This window comes from Bos grunniens, chromosome 2, assembly GCF_055505025.1.
Source record: "Bos grunniens cultivar Pamir isolate PY7600 chromosome 2, Bosgru_T2T1.0, whole genome shotgun sequence".
NCBI lineage: Eukaryota > Metazoa > Chordata > Mammalia > Artiodactyla > Bovidae > Bos > Bos grunniens.
In genome coordinates this window covers 2478539-2495347 of record NC_141166.1, presented here as the reverse complement: position 1 = coordinate 2495347, position 16809 = coordinate 2478539, and the positions used below count along the sequence as shown (strand labels likewise).

At 56.8% G+C, this 16809-nt stretch overlaps 1 protein-coding gene across 2 annotated transcripts in view; it reads right to left on the bottom strand.

The window, feature by feature from the left end:
• Positions 1 to 11051, bottom strand: part of IGSF21 (immunoglobin superfamily member 21) — a 278219-nt gene extending 267168 nt beyond the window's left edge. Inside the window, exon 1 of one of the 2 annotated variants that reach the window (XM_086364713.1) lies at positions 10838 to 11051. In XM_086364713.1, the coding sequence (XP_086220839.1) occupies positions 10838 to 10907 (70 nt within the window). In that variant the 5' untranslated portion in view covers positions 10908 to 11051. The remainder of the gene's footprint in view (positions 1 to 10837) is intronic. The other variant, XM_086364702.1, reaches the window with a different exon arrangement.
• Positions 11052 to 16809: the final 5758 nt, after the last annotated feature.

Genomic DNA, 16809 nt, shown 5'->3' with positions numbered 1-16809 from the left:
GCTCAGTCGCTCAGTTGTGTCCGACTCTCTGCTACCCTTTGGACTGTAGCCCGCCGGGCTCCTCTGTCCACGGGATTCTCCAGGTCAAAACACTGGTGTGGGTTACCATTTCCTACTCAGGGATCTTCCCGACCCAGGGATCGAACCCGTGTCTCTTGCGTCTCCAGCATTGACAGGCAGACTGTCTATCACCGAGCCACCTGGGAAGCCAAGTAACCTTATTCCTCCCCCACCAGGTTGCTTGCCCCTCTCCTCCCACCAGGCTCCACAGTCAGGCCACAGGCCCTAGGAATTCGCCTTCTGACGGTGCCTTTTCCTCTCCAAGCTGAGCTCAGGCCCACTTCTCTGCTGCCCGAGCAAACAAAGAAGTCTTTATGATGTGGTTGCTTCCGCCACCCCCACCTCACTCCCTAGCCCCTGCCTGGGACATTAGGTGCCTGGTGACAATTAGCAATGTATCACCTGCTTCTGTAGAACCAGGCACCTGGCCTTGGGTTATTGTGTGGCCTGAATACCCACTTGACAAAAACCTGCACACTCGGGCAGTGAGCACCAGCTCGAGACACAACTGCCACCCACCCTCTGGCCATGCCAGCCTCTGTCTCCACCCTGCCAGGGCTGCCTCCCCCGCCCAGCCCTGCATGACGCCAGGGCAGCCGGCGATGGACGCCTTCCTTTGGGGCAGCATTAAGGAGCCGGGAGGATAATGGACGCGCCAGTGATTGGTGACAAACAGCCCCGTCGGAGGCGCGCTGAGTGTCTCTGTAGAAAGAGAAACAAAACGGCAGAAGGAACAGCTTGGCAAAGCAACAAAAAAGCCCAGTGGCTCAGCTGTCTCTCTCCCTGGTGACTCCCGAGCCGCTCCTGTGATGTCGGAGGCTGGTGGGTGCTCCCCGCTGGAGTGCCGCCAAGATCCGCACTCAAGCCTGGGGACCCCGATGCTCCCTACGCAAGGCTCTGAGGTGGAGGGTCTGCCCAATTGAGCCCCCAGGATCGCCCCTAGGACCTCCAGGGAGAAGACCTGGCTTCCAGCACTACCTCCCCATCCCGCCTACACACACACACACACACTCACACACACACACTCTCACACACATGCACTCACCCACACTCACGCACTCACACACACGCACGCACACAGGCACTCACAGGCACTCACACACACACACTCATACAGGCACACACACACACGCACTCACACACTCACACACACTCACATGCACACACACACACGTCATGCACAGTGTGAGGTCCTCTCTGGCCTCAGTTTTCTCAGCTTTAAAATGGGAGACCGGAGACAGTGCATTTAATTCTCCAGTTCCCTCCTGGCCCGGTGCTCTGCAGTCCTAAACCCAAGAACTCGCTTAGGACTCTGTGTGGGAAACCTACAACGTACCCCTCCTCCTGGGCACTGGGGCTTATAAATGCTTCTTCCTCTTCAAACCTGTGGACGTTCCAAACATCATTATAACAACAGCAACGGCTTTTCACATGCCTACTCTGTGCTCGGTACCCTGTATACAGATCCTCCCCAAATTATGTAAATGTCCGCTTCCTAGCAGCCCGCACCCCGCAAAGCCGCCACGATGAGCCACCTGTTCAGTTGGAGAAGTCAAGGCTGGAAGCAACAGAGAGGCTCTCTGAGTTCACACACTGGATGCATGGGGGAGATGGGATCTGAACCCGTGCCAGACCGCAGAGCTCACGCCTGCTGGGCATCTAGAAGCTTCTCCCCAGGAAAAGCCGTCCCTGCCGCTCTTGGCTCAAGCCGAAGCTGGAACAGTCATATTCTAGGCAGAGGCCTTGTCTTCCCACCTTGCCAGGTGTGGACACTGGGAGAGGTGAACAATGTCCAAACGATGGCATTTCTGCCTCGAGGCCATTGTCTCTTTGGGTACCCCAGAGCCATCATTTATAACACAAAGGCATTCCAAAGGATGTCCAGCTTCAGGTGGCCCAGAAAAGCCAAATTAATCTTCCTAGAGTCCTGCTCTGAGAATGTCACTCATTTTTCTTCAACTGCCCCCCGTAGCCCCTGGGCTCAAGTCCAGACCCCTCGCTCCAGCTCTCAGGCCTCTGCCAACAGCTCTAACCTCATTTCCAGCTTCTCAACAAGCACCTTCTGCTCAAGCGAGGCCAGCTGCCTCCCAGCCTCCCAGCCCAACAGGGTGCTCGTTCCCTTCTCCAGGCCTTGCACACACCTCTGCCCCTCCACCCGGCCTGGGGTTCCCTCCCCACCCGTCAAGCTTGTTCCAATCCCGCAGAGCCTTCCTGGGCCACTCCCCTTAGTTTCCAAGGGTTTACTCTCGGTGCCCTAGTACCGGCCATTTATTAGAGATAATCTTTCATCATTCTCAAATGAGCCCATGCTCTATGGGGTTTGCCAGCAGCCAGAACTCCTTAGGGGATATCTCTGCTGATCCAGAACAAGGCTGGGACAGCTGCTCAATGAACAGAAGTGACTGGATCCCTTGACGTGGCTGCAAAGGCAGCTTCCAGGACAGGAAGGAGAAAACAGGAGCTTCCCCAGCCTTTCAGAGTGACCCCGTGGCCGTCTGACTCCAGCCTGGGGGCCAGGAGAAAGGGACTGGCCGGTGACCGAGGGCCCATCACACGCCTGCTTTCCTGGGTCGTTCCATTCGTCTCCACGCTACACTCTATCTTCAAAAGATGGGGACACCGTGACCTAGAGAGGCACTGATTTGCCCAAGTGTCTACTCTGCGAGGGAGTGGCCAGGCCAGGCTTTGCACCCAGTTCAGATGGAAACCAAAGTATCTGGACCACACAGAGACAGGGATTGGGGAAGGGTGGGCAGGCCCGGGGCAGGCTGGGAAATGCTTAGCAGCCAGCTCTGGGCTGGGGAGAGCACTAAGCTGCAGGGCTTGCCCACCTCCACGGTGTAAATCGCCGTGGTCAGCTGCAAGCTACCAGTAAGACCAACTTGGGCTTTGGGGGAGATGTGTAAATCAACGCCTGGCTTAAGAATCCGGCTCTGCCCCCCACTTGCAGTGGGACCTTAGGCAGATCACATAATCTTTCCAAGTTGCATTGCTCTTCTGTAAAATAGGAGACTGTTAACTCCCAAATGGGAGTTTCTGGGAGTATTTCCTATGACTGTGTGTGCACACAGCTAGTATGGGGCTTGCCACATAACAGTTACCATTGCTTTCCTTCCCCCAACCTCCCACCCACCAGCAATGAAGAACAGCCCCTCCAACCAAGGAGAACCCAGAAGGAACAGGAAGCCCTTTGGTCTTCCCCCTCCACTGTTGGCTCATCCCCCAGACACCAGCCATGATGCCAGGGTGAGCTATGGCGGGCAGAGCTGGACAGTAGACACATTCTCACACCAGAAGGGACTTCTAGAGGTGACTGAGCAGGGCCAGGAAACAGGCCCCAGGCTCAGCATCTGGACCAAACCCCAGGCTCAGGGGAGACATCATTCATTCAGTCCATCAGTGAGTCATTCAACAAACACATCTTGAAGCCACATCTGCTCGGAGCCAGGCTTCATGCCAGAGCCAGTGGGACAGGGATGCCTGCCCTCAACAGCTCTCTGTTCAATAGGGAGTCGAGCCTGTGACCAGGTCCAGCCCCAGAGGAGAGTTATTTAAACAATGTGTTGCCCAAAGTACCGCTGCCAGCAGGCACAGGTGGCCTCTGCTGGCAGGGGCTGGCAGGGCTGTGGAGGGCGAGAAGTGGGCAAGCAGAGCCTGGGAGGGAGGTTTATGTGGAGTCAGGGCTGTACCGGCTGAGGGCAGGTGTCTGCTCTTTGAGCCAAGAAAGGGTGGAAGTAGGGGAGGAGGGGAAGACATCGCTGGGCAGGCCAGGTCCACAGGGTGGAGAGACAGCGAGCTCCGGGCCCCATGCGGTGTGAGCACAGCTCCGTCAGTGTCCTCCCCGTGGATAGCAGTGGAGGATGAAGGAGTCACATCAGCAAAGTGGCTACGTCAGCACCCAGCTCACGGTGCAAGCTCTCTGGTTAGTTTAGGGGCCTATGGGCTCATGCGGAGCTGGCCTGTTTCATTGCAGACCCCTGAGGGCTGAAGGAAGCACCACAATGGATTGGGGAGGGAAGAAGGCTGAGCCTGCAGCCACAAACCCGGATTCCAGTCCAGCTACTTCCTACCACCGTCTTTTCATTTTCCTGAGGCTCAGTTTCCCTAGTTGGTTCAATGGGCACAAGAGTAGCCTCCTTCACATCTGACATGAGATCTGAATGGAAGGATGGGGGTCAGAGCATCTCGTCAATGCTCAAGTACCGCCAGCAGGCATAGTCAGGATGTCTGGAATCAGAGTCTCCATCACATTGATTATCTGAGAGTCTTCAAGAAAGACAGAAGGCAGTTCCAGGAGCAGAACTTTACCAACAGGAAGTTCATCTGTGAATCCAGCCTGAATTCCACAAGCCATAAGCCTTTGCATACACTTTCTGTAGAAAGCAACATACCCAAACCCTCCCCACGTGCCCCAGCACCAGGACATGTCCAAAGGCCAAGGATGCCTTATTCATCCACACAACCAGCCTTTATTAAGTATCCATCGTGTGTTTGTGAGGAAGATTCAATAGTGAGAAGAACCGGACAGGTCTCTGCTTTTGCAGAACTTTTTACTAGGTTAGGGGATGGGAGGGTCACAGTGAAACTGCCTCTCCCACATTCCACTGGGAGCAACAACTTGCGTCTTGAGTCTTAAGTGCACTCATGTGGGTGTGGGCAGGGGACACTGCCTCAGAACTCCAGGGGAAGTCAGGGAGCAGGTAGGGGAATTGATCACCCCCATTCAGCAAACTGAACCATCCTCCAGGAGTTACCAAGCCCAGCTAATCAGCAACTCTAAGGCTTATCATGCCTAGGGAGGGTATCAAGCGGGGTCCTTTTCTTATAAAGGGCAGAAATCAACTCCAGATAACCCAAGCCAAAAAAACAAAAAAGTAACTGGTGGAACATTATGGGGAAAGTCATGGAATGCAGGAACAAGCTGGAGCCGCAGGTGTCAGGAGCCCGCTTCACTAGAGCCAGAGCAGCTCTGGCATAATCACAGTTAACGCTGATGACAGTCATCTGAGCCCCCAGGATCGAGCTAAGAGCTCTGTGTGTCATGACTCATTGCGTCCTGCTCATAGCACCCTGGGAGGAAGATCCCGTCGTCATTAGCCTTGGGAAACCAGAGAAGTGCAGTGTCTCTGGGGCTCCTGTTGATCAGGGGGACCTTCCGATGGGTTTCAGCCTTCGTCTGCTCAGTATCCAGATTCTAGGGATCGTGTGTCAGACGGACTCGCCTTAGTGGGGCCACGGCTGATTGCGTCACCTACCAAGATGGCGTGCAAACGAGAGGGGGCGCATACTCTCCCAAAGCAACTCTGGTGTGTTGCCAGGAGGTGTGGGAATGGCCGGCGGATCCACAAACCCCAGGCTCCCTTCCTGGGTGTCAGTGTCCTTCCCACTCCTTTGGGCTGCTACTCTGCGCACCTCTAGCTCCATGCACGTTGTACTCGTTTGCTGCATCCATGGAGTCTTGGCCAGTAGGTCCTGAGCCCACTCTGCTAGGGAACCCTACTGCGAGTGTAAAGGTGGGCTCCAGGGTCTCATCCCCCTGATTCCTTCCCGGAAACTTCATCCTGAGGACAGATACTTCTTAGGAGGTATCACACGTTTCACTTGGACTGACATTCATTGTTTAAAATGGGGGACTTTGCCTCCTCTTGCGAAGGGTAGAGGCTGCTGCATTCCTCCTTCTGTGATGAAAAAATAAAGTTTCCCCTGTCCTCTGGAAGCAGCATTGTCCTTGGATTGCTTTAGACCTGGGTTTGAAACTCCCAGTTCTTACCCTGATACAAGATGTTGAGCCTCATTCATTGTTTGAGAAAGAAAAGAAGGAAGTGGGAAGAGAGGAAGGGAAAGAGAGAGGGAGAGAGAGATGGCAAGAGGGCGCTGGGGGGTATCCTGGGGGCTCTTGTCCTCATCTGTAAAACACGCCTACTGAGACTGCCTCATGAATTGTTGAGGGCATTTAATGCATAAGGAACATCTAATAGGTGTGCGATAAATGGAAGCTACCAGTAATATCAGTCTTCTTTCTCCCTGTCCTCAATTAGACTCAAGAAGTAACAGCCTTGAGGTTGAGCTGGCCCCACCAAGCACAATCCTGCCTCTGGCTCTTGGCTCACCTGGGTTCCCTCCCTGGGACATGAGCCCTTGGCCTATTAACCTCCTCCCTTTGCTTCAAGGTCTAGTTCAAGTCCTCCCTCCCCTTTGAAGCCTTCCCCTAACACCCCCAAAGAAATCACTCTACCCCCACAAACCTCCTCTGGGAGACGTCAATCCACTTGGCATCCTGCAGGTATCAACAGATTTCCACTTGGATTGTCTTTTATCTTTACGGGTTCGGGCCTGACCTCTCACCCCACTGGAACGATGGTCACGGTCATAGGTCTTTCTCTTTTCAGATGCACCCTGCCCACAACAGATGCCCACTCATTCTCTTGATGATGACAAGGGCTTTGAGGGGTGTCCCCTCTCCCATCTGTGCAGATGAACACACTGGATAATTTGACTTCAGTGGGGTTTGGGAAGGAGAAAGGCAGCCAGACAGGGCACTGGACACATGGCAACTGTCCATGTGGCTGGAGCTGAGGAAGTGACCGGGACCCATTCTCACAGGAGGCAGCAGAGCCCAGGGGGAAAGAGACAGACGGTCCTGGGTCTGAATCTCAGCTTGCCACGTACTGACTGGGTGACCTCGGACAAACCACTTAACCTCTCTGAACCTCAGCTTCCTCATCTGGAAAATAACCTTAACTCTCAGGATGGTTACAAGGATTAACGAAGATAAGAAGAACAAAGCACATACGGCCCAGAGCTGCACAGTCAGGGCTGAATGGATGGATTTCAAGTGGCCCGGGGATGGAGTAGAGGTGGACGGGGCGGTAAGCCAGGTTAGATGCCTCCCTGGGTCCCAGGAAACCCAGTGAACAGAACCAACCAGCCTCCTCTTTGCTCAGCCCTCGTTTGGTTTTGAAGTCAGGACTGCTAACACCCAGGAACCGCAACAAGTCTCCTCGTCTCCTCCCCCACCCCTCCCCCAGCCCCCAACGGTAGCAAGATCAGGTCTGTGTGAGACAATGTTCTGACAAGCTGGGGTGGGCAGGCGGATCTAACGCACCATGGCACCTTGCCAGCCCTTGCCCACACGCCCTGTCCAAGGAACACTGGAAGGAAAGAGGGAGCCAGGGGCCGGACCAGGCGAGACCTGGAAGACACTGACAGCCTGTCACGAACAAACTTTGAAATTCTGGGCCTCAGTTTCCTAATCTGTGAAAAGAGGCGCTTAAACCCATCTTGCCCTGCATGAGCACCGCGAAGCAGCCAGCGCGTGCTGGCCACACAGCAGCTGATGCATGTAATCTTGGCTATTGAAAAAAAACAGAAACCCAGCTCTGAGATTAGAGAGCAGCAATCTTAAGATTGTTTAAGGGGACTGTTGAGGAAAGATCGCTCGATGCTGGGTCTTATTAACTGCTTCCATCAGGGCCGCTGTCCTTTGGCGCTTACCATCTTGCCCAAGGCATTAGGATTTTAGGGGGCCGTAATCAGTTCCTACTCTAAAAGGGTTCTCCTGCTAAAAATTACTCGTTTCAGAACCACCGCAGTAAGTGATCTCGGAGGTCGCTTCCAGCTCGAACATTCTCTCCACTTAAAAAGCAAGAACTCCTTCAGCCTCTCAGGAGAAATTTCAGTTTGCATCTTGAGAGGGAAGGGGTGGGGCTTACGGCTGGGGGCGGGGCGGCAGGGCGAGGAGGGGCGGAGCGACCTAGTCCAGGCCGGGCCCTTAACTCCCCGCCGAGCGCCAGGCAGCGGTCCAGTGGTGCCCGCCGGGCGTGGGGTGGAGATGGCGAAGCGGATAAATATACGAAGGCGTCACACCAGCTTGCGCGCGCGCAGCCCCCGCAGTCCCGGTGCGGCGGCAGCTCCGGCCCAGCCGCTCAGCCCCCGCATCCCACCTAGCCCTTGACACGCTGCTGCCGAGAGAGAAGTGGAAGGGCGTCCAGTGGAAGTGGAAGGGCTGGGGCCTCTAGCGCGCCCTACCTACCTCGGCCTGCCCCCCGCTGCCCTTCGGAGGCAGGTCTATGAACCGCTGTCCTCCCTGCGCTCCCAGTCCCCGGGGCCCTCTGTATCCTGGGCCAGCGCCCGGGCACGAGTGCTGGATTGCCCTCCCAGAAGTGCCCAGGCCAGGTTAAACGGGGTCTGAGGAGTTAGAATCCGTGTGGGTTCTTCCTCTTGGAAAGGCAGATATCGGGGAGTGGTGGGCAGGGGCAGGAGCCCTCAGCCCGGCCGGTCCTGTGTACCGCCGGCTGCCTTCCCCTCCCGAGGCGCAGGCCCACCTCTCCAAAGTGGAGTCCCTGTGCGCCGCGAGCTGTCGGTGCAGCACCGGCCCCGGCGCACAGCCGTGCCTTCCCTAGCGGTGACCGCCGTCGCCCCCGCACTGGGCAGGCGTGTCTCCGAGTGCTTGCCCTGGACCCTACCCTCCGCGCCCGCCCGTCCTCCGACGCAGGCGCTGGCAGGCGGCCCGGCCCTGCCAAGGGCCAGGTGCGCGGCTCTCCGTCACGTCCTGGAAGGGCGCCCTCCTCCGGCCAGACGGCCTGTTACAGCGCGTACCAACCCTTCTGGTACCCCCGCCGTGGGCGGGCGCTGACTCCGAGAACCAAAGGACTGATCGCGCCCCGCGCGCTCTCATCATCTCCTCTGCAGCGAAGGGATGGCTCCGCCCGCGCCCCACGCTCGGAAAGTTGCCCGTCTGCGATCCGAGTCGGCGCTCTCCCCTCTCGCCGGGCAGCGGAGCTCAGAGGCCAGGCCGGCTCCCTTCGCCCAGAGGCGCTCGCCCCAGCCTCCTGCCAGCTGCAGAGGTGGGCGGCGGGCGGAGGAGCCAGTACACCCGCTCAGGTCTCCGCAGCCCCAAGAACCGCGGCTCGCAGGTTCTGGGAACTCGCGCGGTGGGATCCTGACGCAGCGGGCTTTCCCCACTAAACCCTTCTGCTTCTAGTCGCCATCCTTACCCCTGACCAGTCTTTACGGTTCTGCGTATCTGGAGAAAGGGGTGCCCCACTCCTGCCCCCACCCTCTAACCAACCCCACCCCACCCCACCCCCGCTCCCTGCGGTGTCCAGGTGAGGCTCCGAGTGCCTTTCGACAAAGCCCAGCGTCCTCGCCGTGGCTCTGGCACCCGGGCACCACCCCGTCCCCGCCCCCATATAACCTTTCCCTCCGGAGGCTTCCGAGGGAGGGAGCCATCGCCTCGAAGTTGGAGGGGAAGGAGCGGATTTCCATGCACTTTGGAAAGTCTGTTGTTCCAAGGGTAGGCAGACCAAGTACGGGGCTTGCACTCCTCCTGATTTACGCCGACCCCTCCCCCTCCTCTGCCAGCAGGACCACCATTCAGGCTCAAATCCTGCAGTTTCTCCCGTCAGCGGATCAAGCACTCTATAAGGACCTCGGGGTGGAAGAGGGTGGGGTTATTTTAGGGCGCACAGCTTGCTGGCAGGCATTCTCAGAGTCCGGCTTGGCACCTCCCGGGAGTGCAAGGCACACGGAAAAGAACAGATCCTCCCATATCCATCACCCGCTGGGCTGGGGGCTGAGACCCCACCGGTCATAACGGCTACTTTTGGGCAGCGCGCATCCCCCGCCCCTCCGCGGCAGAGCCTGGATGTGACTCCAGACGCCCTGGTTCTGGGAGTCCAGGTTCGGGACTAGGCTTGGGGCGAACCGCGGGCGCGGACCTCCAGTCTCTGGGCCACCGCTCTCCGCCGGTGCAGCCTCGCTCCCGCCGGCTCTGAGCGGACGCGTTGGCTCTGCCCGAAAGGCGCCGGGTCGCCAGGTTGGGCGGCCGCAGCACTCTAGACCCGCCAGGTGGCGGCGCCGGCCGGGAGGCCCCGAGGCTTCCGCGAACCCTGGACCCTGGAGCCGCGGAGGCACCGGTCACTCGCTCCGGGAACCCTCCTTCCAACGGGTTTAGCCCAATCGGGACCAAGTCCATGCGGGACACACACACACCGCGGCTCACACCTCCCCCGTCCCCGGACGCGTCGGTGCCTCCCTCCACACTGGATCCACACGCTCCACAGCACGCTCACACACTCTTGGCCCGCGCGCCTGCACCTCCACATCCGAGAAATGTACAGTCTGGCCAGAGGGTCATATCCCGCCTCCTCTGCACACGCGCCCCGCCCCCCCCCCCCCCATGGAAATACAGTCACCCGCTGCCATGTATCCCTAAAGAGACCCGTACACTTGGGACACGCGTGCCACGCCACACCTCACACACTCACCCACCCTTCAACACGCTCCCACATACGATGACACAGGCTCACCCACTTCACACCCTCACCGAGAAGCTGGGCGCCCGCTCACACCCCCAAATACTCTGGCTCACACTCCTTCTCTCTCACACACACACCTTTTCTGTGTAATTGACACAGACACTCAAACACCCCTCCAGACACTCGCTCGCTCACACACCATCACACACACTCACATCTCCAGATACACTTCGGCACCCTCTCCACGCACAGCGCCTTCCCGGACACCCTCACACGGACGCCACAAAGACACACGCTCATACACACACGCGCGCACACACCCTGGCACAGACCCGCGAGCGTTCTCTCCAGAGGAGACGTCCACCCTCCCTCGTCAAACCCACCAGCTCTGCAGCCCCTGCGCCGAGCGCGGGTTTCAGACCCGAAGCGTCCCCGGGGAGCCCCTGGCCGGCGCCCTCCCCCGCTGCCCGCCCCCGCGCGCCCCGGGCCCCGGCTCCGGCCGGCGCCCTCGCACTCACCCCGCGCCCGGTCCAGGATCGCGGCGAGCAGCAGGCACACGCAGCCGCGGAGGCTCGGGGCGGCTCGCATGGTGCCCGGGAGCTGGCGGCGCTGGCGGGGCGGTGGCGGCGGCGGCGGCGGCGGCGGCGGCGGCGGCAGCGGCGGGGCCCCTCGCCATGGGCTCAGGCGCGCTCCTGCCTCCGGCCTCCGGCCGAGACGGTGGCGGGCCGCGTGGGGCGCCGCGGGGGCGCCCCCATGCCGCCGCGGCTGGGCCGCCGGGGCGCCGGGCTCGGCTCGGGCTCTGCGGGACGCCGCGACCCCTGCTCTCGGGACGACCTCGGGCGCGCCGCGGCTCTCGGCTCCCCGGCAGCGCGCGGTGCCCAGCGCTGCCCGGAGTCAGCTAGGCGGCAGCGCCGGAGTTTGCAGCCGAACCGCGCTCTCTCTGCCTGGCGCCCGCCTCTCCCGGCTGCGCGAGCGCCCCCTCCCCGCGCCCGCCCTCCGCCCCTCCCCCTCTCCCCCTCTCCCCGCCCCCCGCCCTCCTGCCCTCCCCTCGCCGCGCTCTCGGCTGTATTATACAGACTTCTCTTTAATCCTTTCTGGGCCGTTCGGCTCTCGGCCACTAAGCCGATTTATTGCAGGGACAAGGCGAGCTCCCCATCTCCCGCCCCCCTCGCCTCCTCCAGGTCGCCCACCCCCTCTCCCCAGGCTCCCCTCCTCACTCTACGCGCTCGCAGCCCCGGTCGCTCGGTAACCCTCCCCGAGCTGACTGAGTGCCCTGCCCTCCAGACCAAGCTCCGTCCGATCCTGCTCCACCGAGTCCCATCCCGGGACACCCTCCCCGCGCTCGTCCCCAGGTTGGAGAGCGAGGCCGCCTGCCCCTTGAGAGAGAGGCCGTCGGTCCGGGGAGTCGAGCAGGCAGGGTGTGGCCCGGAGTACTGGTCTCGCCGCCACCTATTAACTAAGGGTGAGGGGCATCGGGTGTTCGGAAACTTCCCGAATGATGGCTGCCCTCCCCCCAGGCACTCGTGGATTGGGGTGCGTTTTGTCCTTTCTTTCGAGAAGAGCCACTTTCTTGGATCCAGCCAGAAGTGGGTAAGGAAGGTGTTTCCTCCTGGCAGAGACCAGTTTCACCTTTTTGGCAGACCTCATTTCTTTTCTCCCTGGGCCTGAAAATGGGGGTTTGGGACTTGTATCTACCCTTTTCCTCCCACTACACACACACACACACGTGTGCGCACACACACATGCTCACGCACACACACATGCGCACGTGCACGCACACATGCTCACGTGCACACACACATGCTCACGTGCACACATGCTCACACGCACACATGCTCACGTGCACACATGCTCACACGCACACACGCTCACGTGCACACACACGAGCACATACACACATGTTCACGTGCACATACATGTGCTCACGTGCACACACACATGCTCACATGCATACACATGCACACGCACACACATGCTCTCACACACACACATGGGTACGCCCCAGCTATTGAGCCTCAGGCCTGGTTGTGGTCTTGTGGTCTCCTGAGAGGGGAGAAGTCCCAGTCCTGGGAGAGGTCAGAGTGGTAGGGGGTGAGGTTAGATGGGGGAGCTTACAGCATGGAATTGTACTCCCGGCATTCTGTGGTGAATTCCCAGCCTCTCTATCTCTGCCAGGTTGCCGTATCAGACCGTGAGTCTGTTTACCTAGGTGGACAACGGGTATGAAGCCAGTTCCATCTCCAGCAGCCCTTTGACGGTGTGTTGGGAGTGCAGTGAGCTGTGGGTAGAGCCCTGTGCAGCGATGCCCCAGGGCAGGGAGCTGGTCCCTCCACATGCCCTCTACAAGCCTCACCAAGGCACTTCCTGGGGCTGCAGCCCACACCCTCCACCCCTGGGGAAGGAGGGATTTGCATTTATGAAGATCTGAAAGCGTACATTCACCTGACAGGCTTTAGAATGATCCTCTTGGTAAAATAATAATGATGATCGTAATAAACCCTTATAAATAGGTGTTTGATTACCGTTTGTCCCTACGTGGGGTTTTTTTTGAATCAGACTAATTGGCTGCCGGGCTGATTGGGCTGGATATGGCTTGAACACTGGCGTCTTAGGCCCTTTCTTCTCCCCTTGCCTGGCTGTTCTTTGCTCCCTCTCACCCCCACCCACCTAGGTCCCGCCTTGTCCCAGCTGCTGAGGGTCAGCTTGAGGTCACCTCTGCCCCTGAACCTTCTTTCTGGGCTGCCCCAGCCATGCCATGAGGTGCAGTCCTTGACTGCCTCTTCTCTGCCCCACCCCCTCCCCAGTTCTGCCCAGAAAAAGGCCAACAGAATCCAGATCCATTGTAGGTGCTAAGCTCCCCTGTGGAAGGGCCTTCCTGGCTGGGGGGCAGCATCCAGCTGGGAAGACCCCCATGTTGGTCTGAGTTCTTCAGGTAAATGCCAGGTATCCCTGCGTGGGCATTCCTGCTCTGTAGGCCCAGCTGCAAATCTGAGTGCAGTGGACAGGCAAGAGTTTGCCAGATGAAGCCCTGCAGAGGCGAGGCTTACTGACTGTACTCACGGAAGCCCTATTGTCTGCCATTAGAGCCAGGAATCTGTGGGATTTCAGGACCCTCCTTGGTGACACTTCCTCCCAGTCCAGTTCCATACCAGCTGAGAAAAAGACCTCCGCAGGAGCACTGCAAAGGTGTCAGTCAGCTGCAAATGACATCTGGTGAGAAGCCAGCAAGGAGAAAGGGAGGTGTGATATCGAAAAGGTTGCCCCCTAGCGCCAAAGCTTGAGCTGGGGAGTCAGGTGGGGGATTGGAGACCTCAGCTAACCCTTCTTCATCCCCAACCTTCTGAATCTCTCTTTTAACACCACCCTGTGTGTGCTCAGCTGCTCAGGCTTTGCAACCCCATGAACTGTAGCCCACCAGGCTCCTCTGTCCATGGAATTTTCCAAGCAAGAATACTGGAGTGGGTTGCCATTTCTTACTCTAGGGGTTCTTCTTGACCCAGAGATGGAACCAATGTCTCTTACATCTTCTGCATTGGCAGGCTGACTCTTTACCACAGCGCCACCTGGGAATAATTAAGATTATCGGTCTTCCTAGCCAATGCCTGGCACATAGTAGGCCCTCAACAAATACTTGTTGGGTGGATGAATGAATGAATGAATGAGGGCAGGGCACTGTGTTATATTCATTCCATTCCTCAGCTCTCAGCACAGGGCTAGCACCTGAAGAAGACTCATTGGAAAAGACTCTGATGCTGGGAAAGATTGAGGGCAGGAGGAGAAGGGGACGACAGAGGACGAGATGGTTGGACGGCATCACCCACTCAATGGACGTGAGTTTGAGCAAACTCTAGGAGATAGTGAAGGACAGGGAAGCCTGGCGTGCTGCAGTCCATGGGGTCACAAACAGTCAGATACGACCGAGCGACTGAACAAAGACAGCACCTGACTAGTGCTAGCATGAATCCTGTGGCCGTGAACCTTTTCAGAGAGTCAACAGCCCCCTCGATCACACATTCAGATAAAGGACATCCCGCCCAGGCGCACAGTTAAGGGGCTCGACTGTGAAGCGCGTGTTTACTACCATATGGCAATTGTTCATGGTAATTCTGCTACCTCTGCACACCCTTTCCTGGGGGCACACACTCCTTCAGCTCCTGTTTCACAAAACACAGCTTTGGATGCTATTCTCTTGCCCCAGAGAAAGGTATACCCACGACACTGAGAGGCGTGATGAGCAGAGGGAGGGCACAGGGTGACTTAGCCAAGGGAAAAGTCACTCAGGGCAGCCACAGGCTTTTAATTCGCTTGACGTCTCTCGGCTCCTGTCTCCTAATGGATGGGCCACCTGCAGCGGGGCCTCCACTCTGCAGTCTTGGCACCGAGATCCGTGAGTCACAGTGGGACATGCCTCTTCCAGGGGCACCGGCAGAGTGGGAGCCCTGGACCTCCCTGTGGCTGGCGGCTGGCGGCTGGCGGTGTGGCTGTCTGCCCCCAGCCTCCCTCTGTCCATGGTGCTGAGCTTGGATCTCCCAACAGAGGGCACTACAGCACAAAGCAAATTTCTCCTCTCCTGACCCTAGGGAACACCCCCAGAGGTCAAAGGGGCCCTGGGGTCCTCTGTGACCTCTAGTTTGTTCAGTCCCCTGAGAGAGAAAGGATAAGGGTTATTATTACCTCCCACAGCCTGGCTTCCAAAGGGTTGGGCTCTGTTGGTTGGGGTAGGCCCTCCTGTGGGGTTGGATAATAATGCTAAGAGTAGTAAGCCTTTGTGAAATTGCTCCTTTTATGCCAAGCAATGTGTATAAACTCAATGAATCTACACAATAGTGTATGGTGTGAGTATTATCGTTGTTCCTGTTTTACAGATGAGAATACGAGGCAGAGAGGCTAAGCAACTTGCCCAGTACCACATGATAACAGGACCAGATTTGAACCCACACAAAGTGCAGAGCCAGAGCTCTTGAATACTCTTCCAGGCTAAGATACACACATGCACACATGATGTGTGCATACATTTACACACACACACTGTCACACAGGTCACACAGAACCTGGAAGCCACTATTCCCATGGAAAGTGATATAAAAATAAAACTTTCATAAGCACAATGTGCTCTGCATTTCTCATCACGTTCAGTTCTCATAACAGCCCCCTGTGGCGGCTTGATCTAAGCCCAATTTACAGATAAGCAAACTGAGTCTCAAAGAAGTGAAAAGAATTACCCAGAGTGACAAAGGCAGAGGAATGTTGGATTCAGAGGACAGGAATCCAGTGTGAGCTTTTCCCTGGCTCTGTCCCAGAGAGCCACACATGCTTTTTCTCCCTATCTCTGTCTCTCTAACACATACACACACACACACACACACTCACACACTCACACACTCACTCACGCAGTCCTCTGGCTCCTTCTTATCTTGCTCTCTGCCTGTCCATGCTGGGAATTAAACATCCCCCAGGCTGCATCCCAGACAAGACTGAGTTTTTTTTATTGTTTGTTTAAATTAAAAGCAACTGAAAGTGATGCCTTAACATCAGTGACCCAAATCGATACAGAGTTGGCTGCTTGGAATTAAGTCCAAAGCTATGTCCTTAATGGACCTCTACCCCACCTGAACTCCACCTCCAGCTCCAGCAGGTCTTTCCCCAGGGAGAGCCTGGCAGGCTTTCCATGGGGATTCTAAGGCTGTGGGTGCTGAATGAACCTCAGCATCACAGGTCTGGAGAAATAACCTGGACAATATGTGAAGGAGTCAGGACAGGAAGTTAAGTCCTGGGGACCAGTGTGGAGGTGGGGAGGGGGAGACAAGCAGACTGACCCTGGAGACCAGGACTCCCTAAACTGGGTCCCACTAACCACTTGTTTTGCAAGTTTGTAATAAAGATGCCTTGAAAGAGGGTTCAGAGGTTCAGTATATTTGAGAAATGCTGCGTATTAGTTCATCCTCCACATCTTGGAGATTTACAATTCACAGGAGCCTTTAAAGGCTATGAGAAATCCTACTGAGTTTTTGGTTTTATTTGTTTGAAATTCAGATTTGTTTAGCTTCAGAGCCTTCTTTTCATAAATACCTAGACATATTTCACGTCAAGAGTTTTGTAGATTATGGGATGGTTGGAAGATGCTGCTCTGACCATGGGCATGTCCCCTGATCTCTTCCTGAATTATCATGGTAGTTGCAATAGGGATAATGGAGATGACAGCGACCATGATAAGAGCAATAGCCCCTGACAGCTGATGACACTTTGAGTGCTTACCACGTACGAGGCACTTTCTGAAATATTTAGCTTGTACTAACTCATTGAATCCTCTTCAATACCCTAAGAGGAAGGCTCTGTTTTCAACTCCATAGAATAGACAAAGAAACTGAGACAGAGACAGGTGAGGCCCTTTACCTGAGGTCACATTGCTTTTATATATTTCTGAGACTGTAAGAGGCAACACGAAAAGAAGAACCACATCTGACTTATTTCTTTATTACTGGTGCCAGGC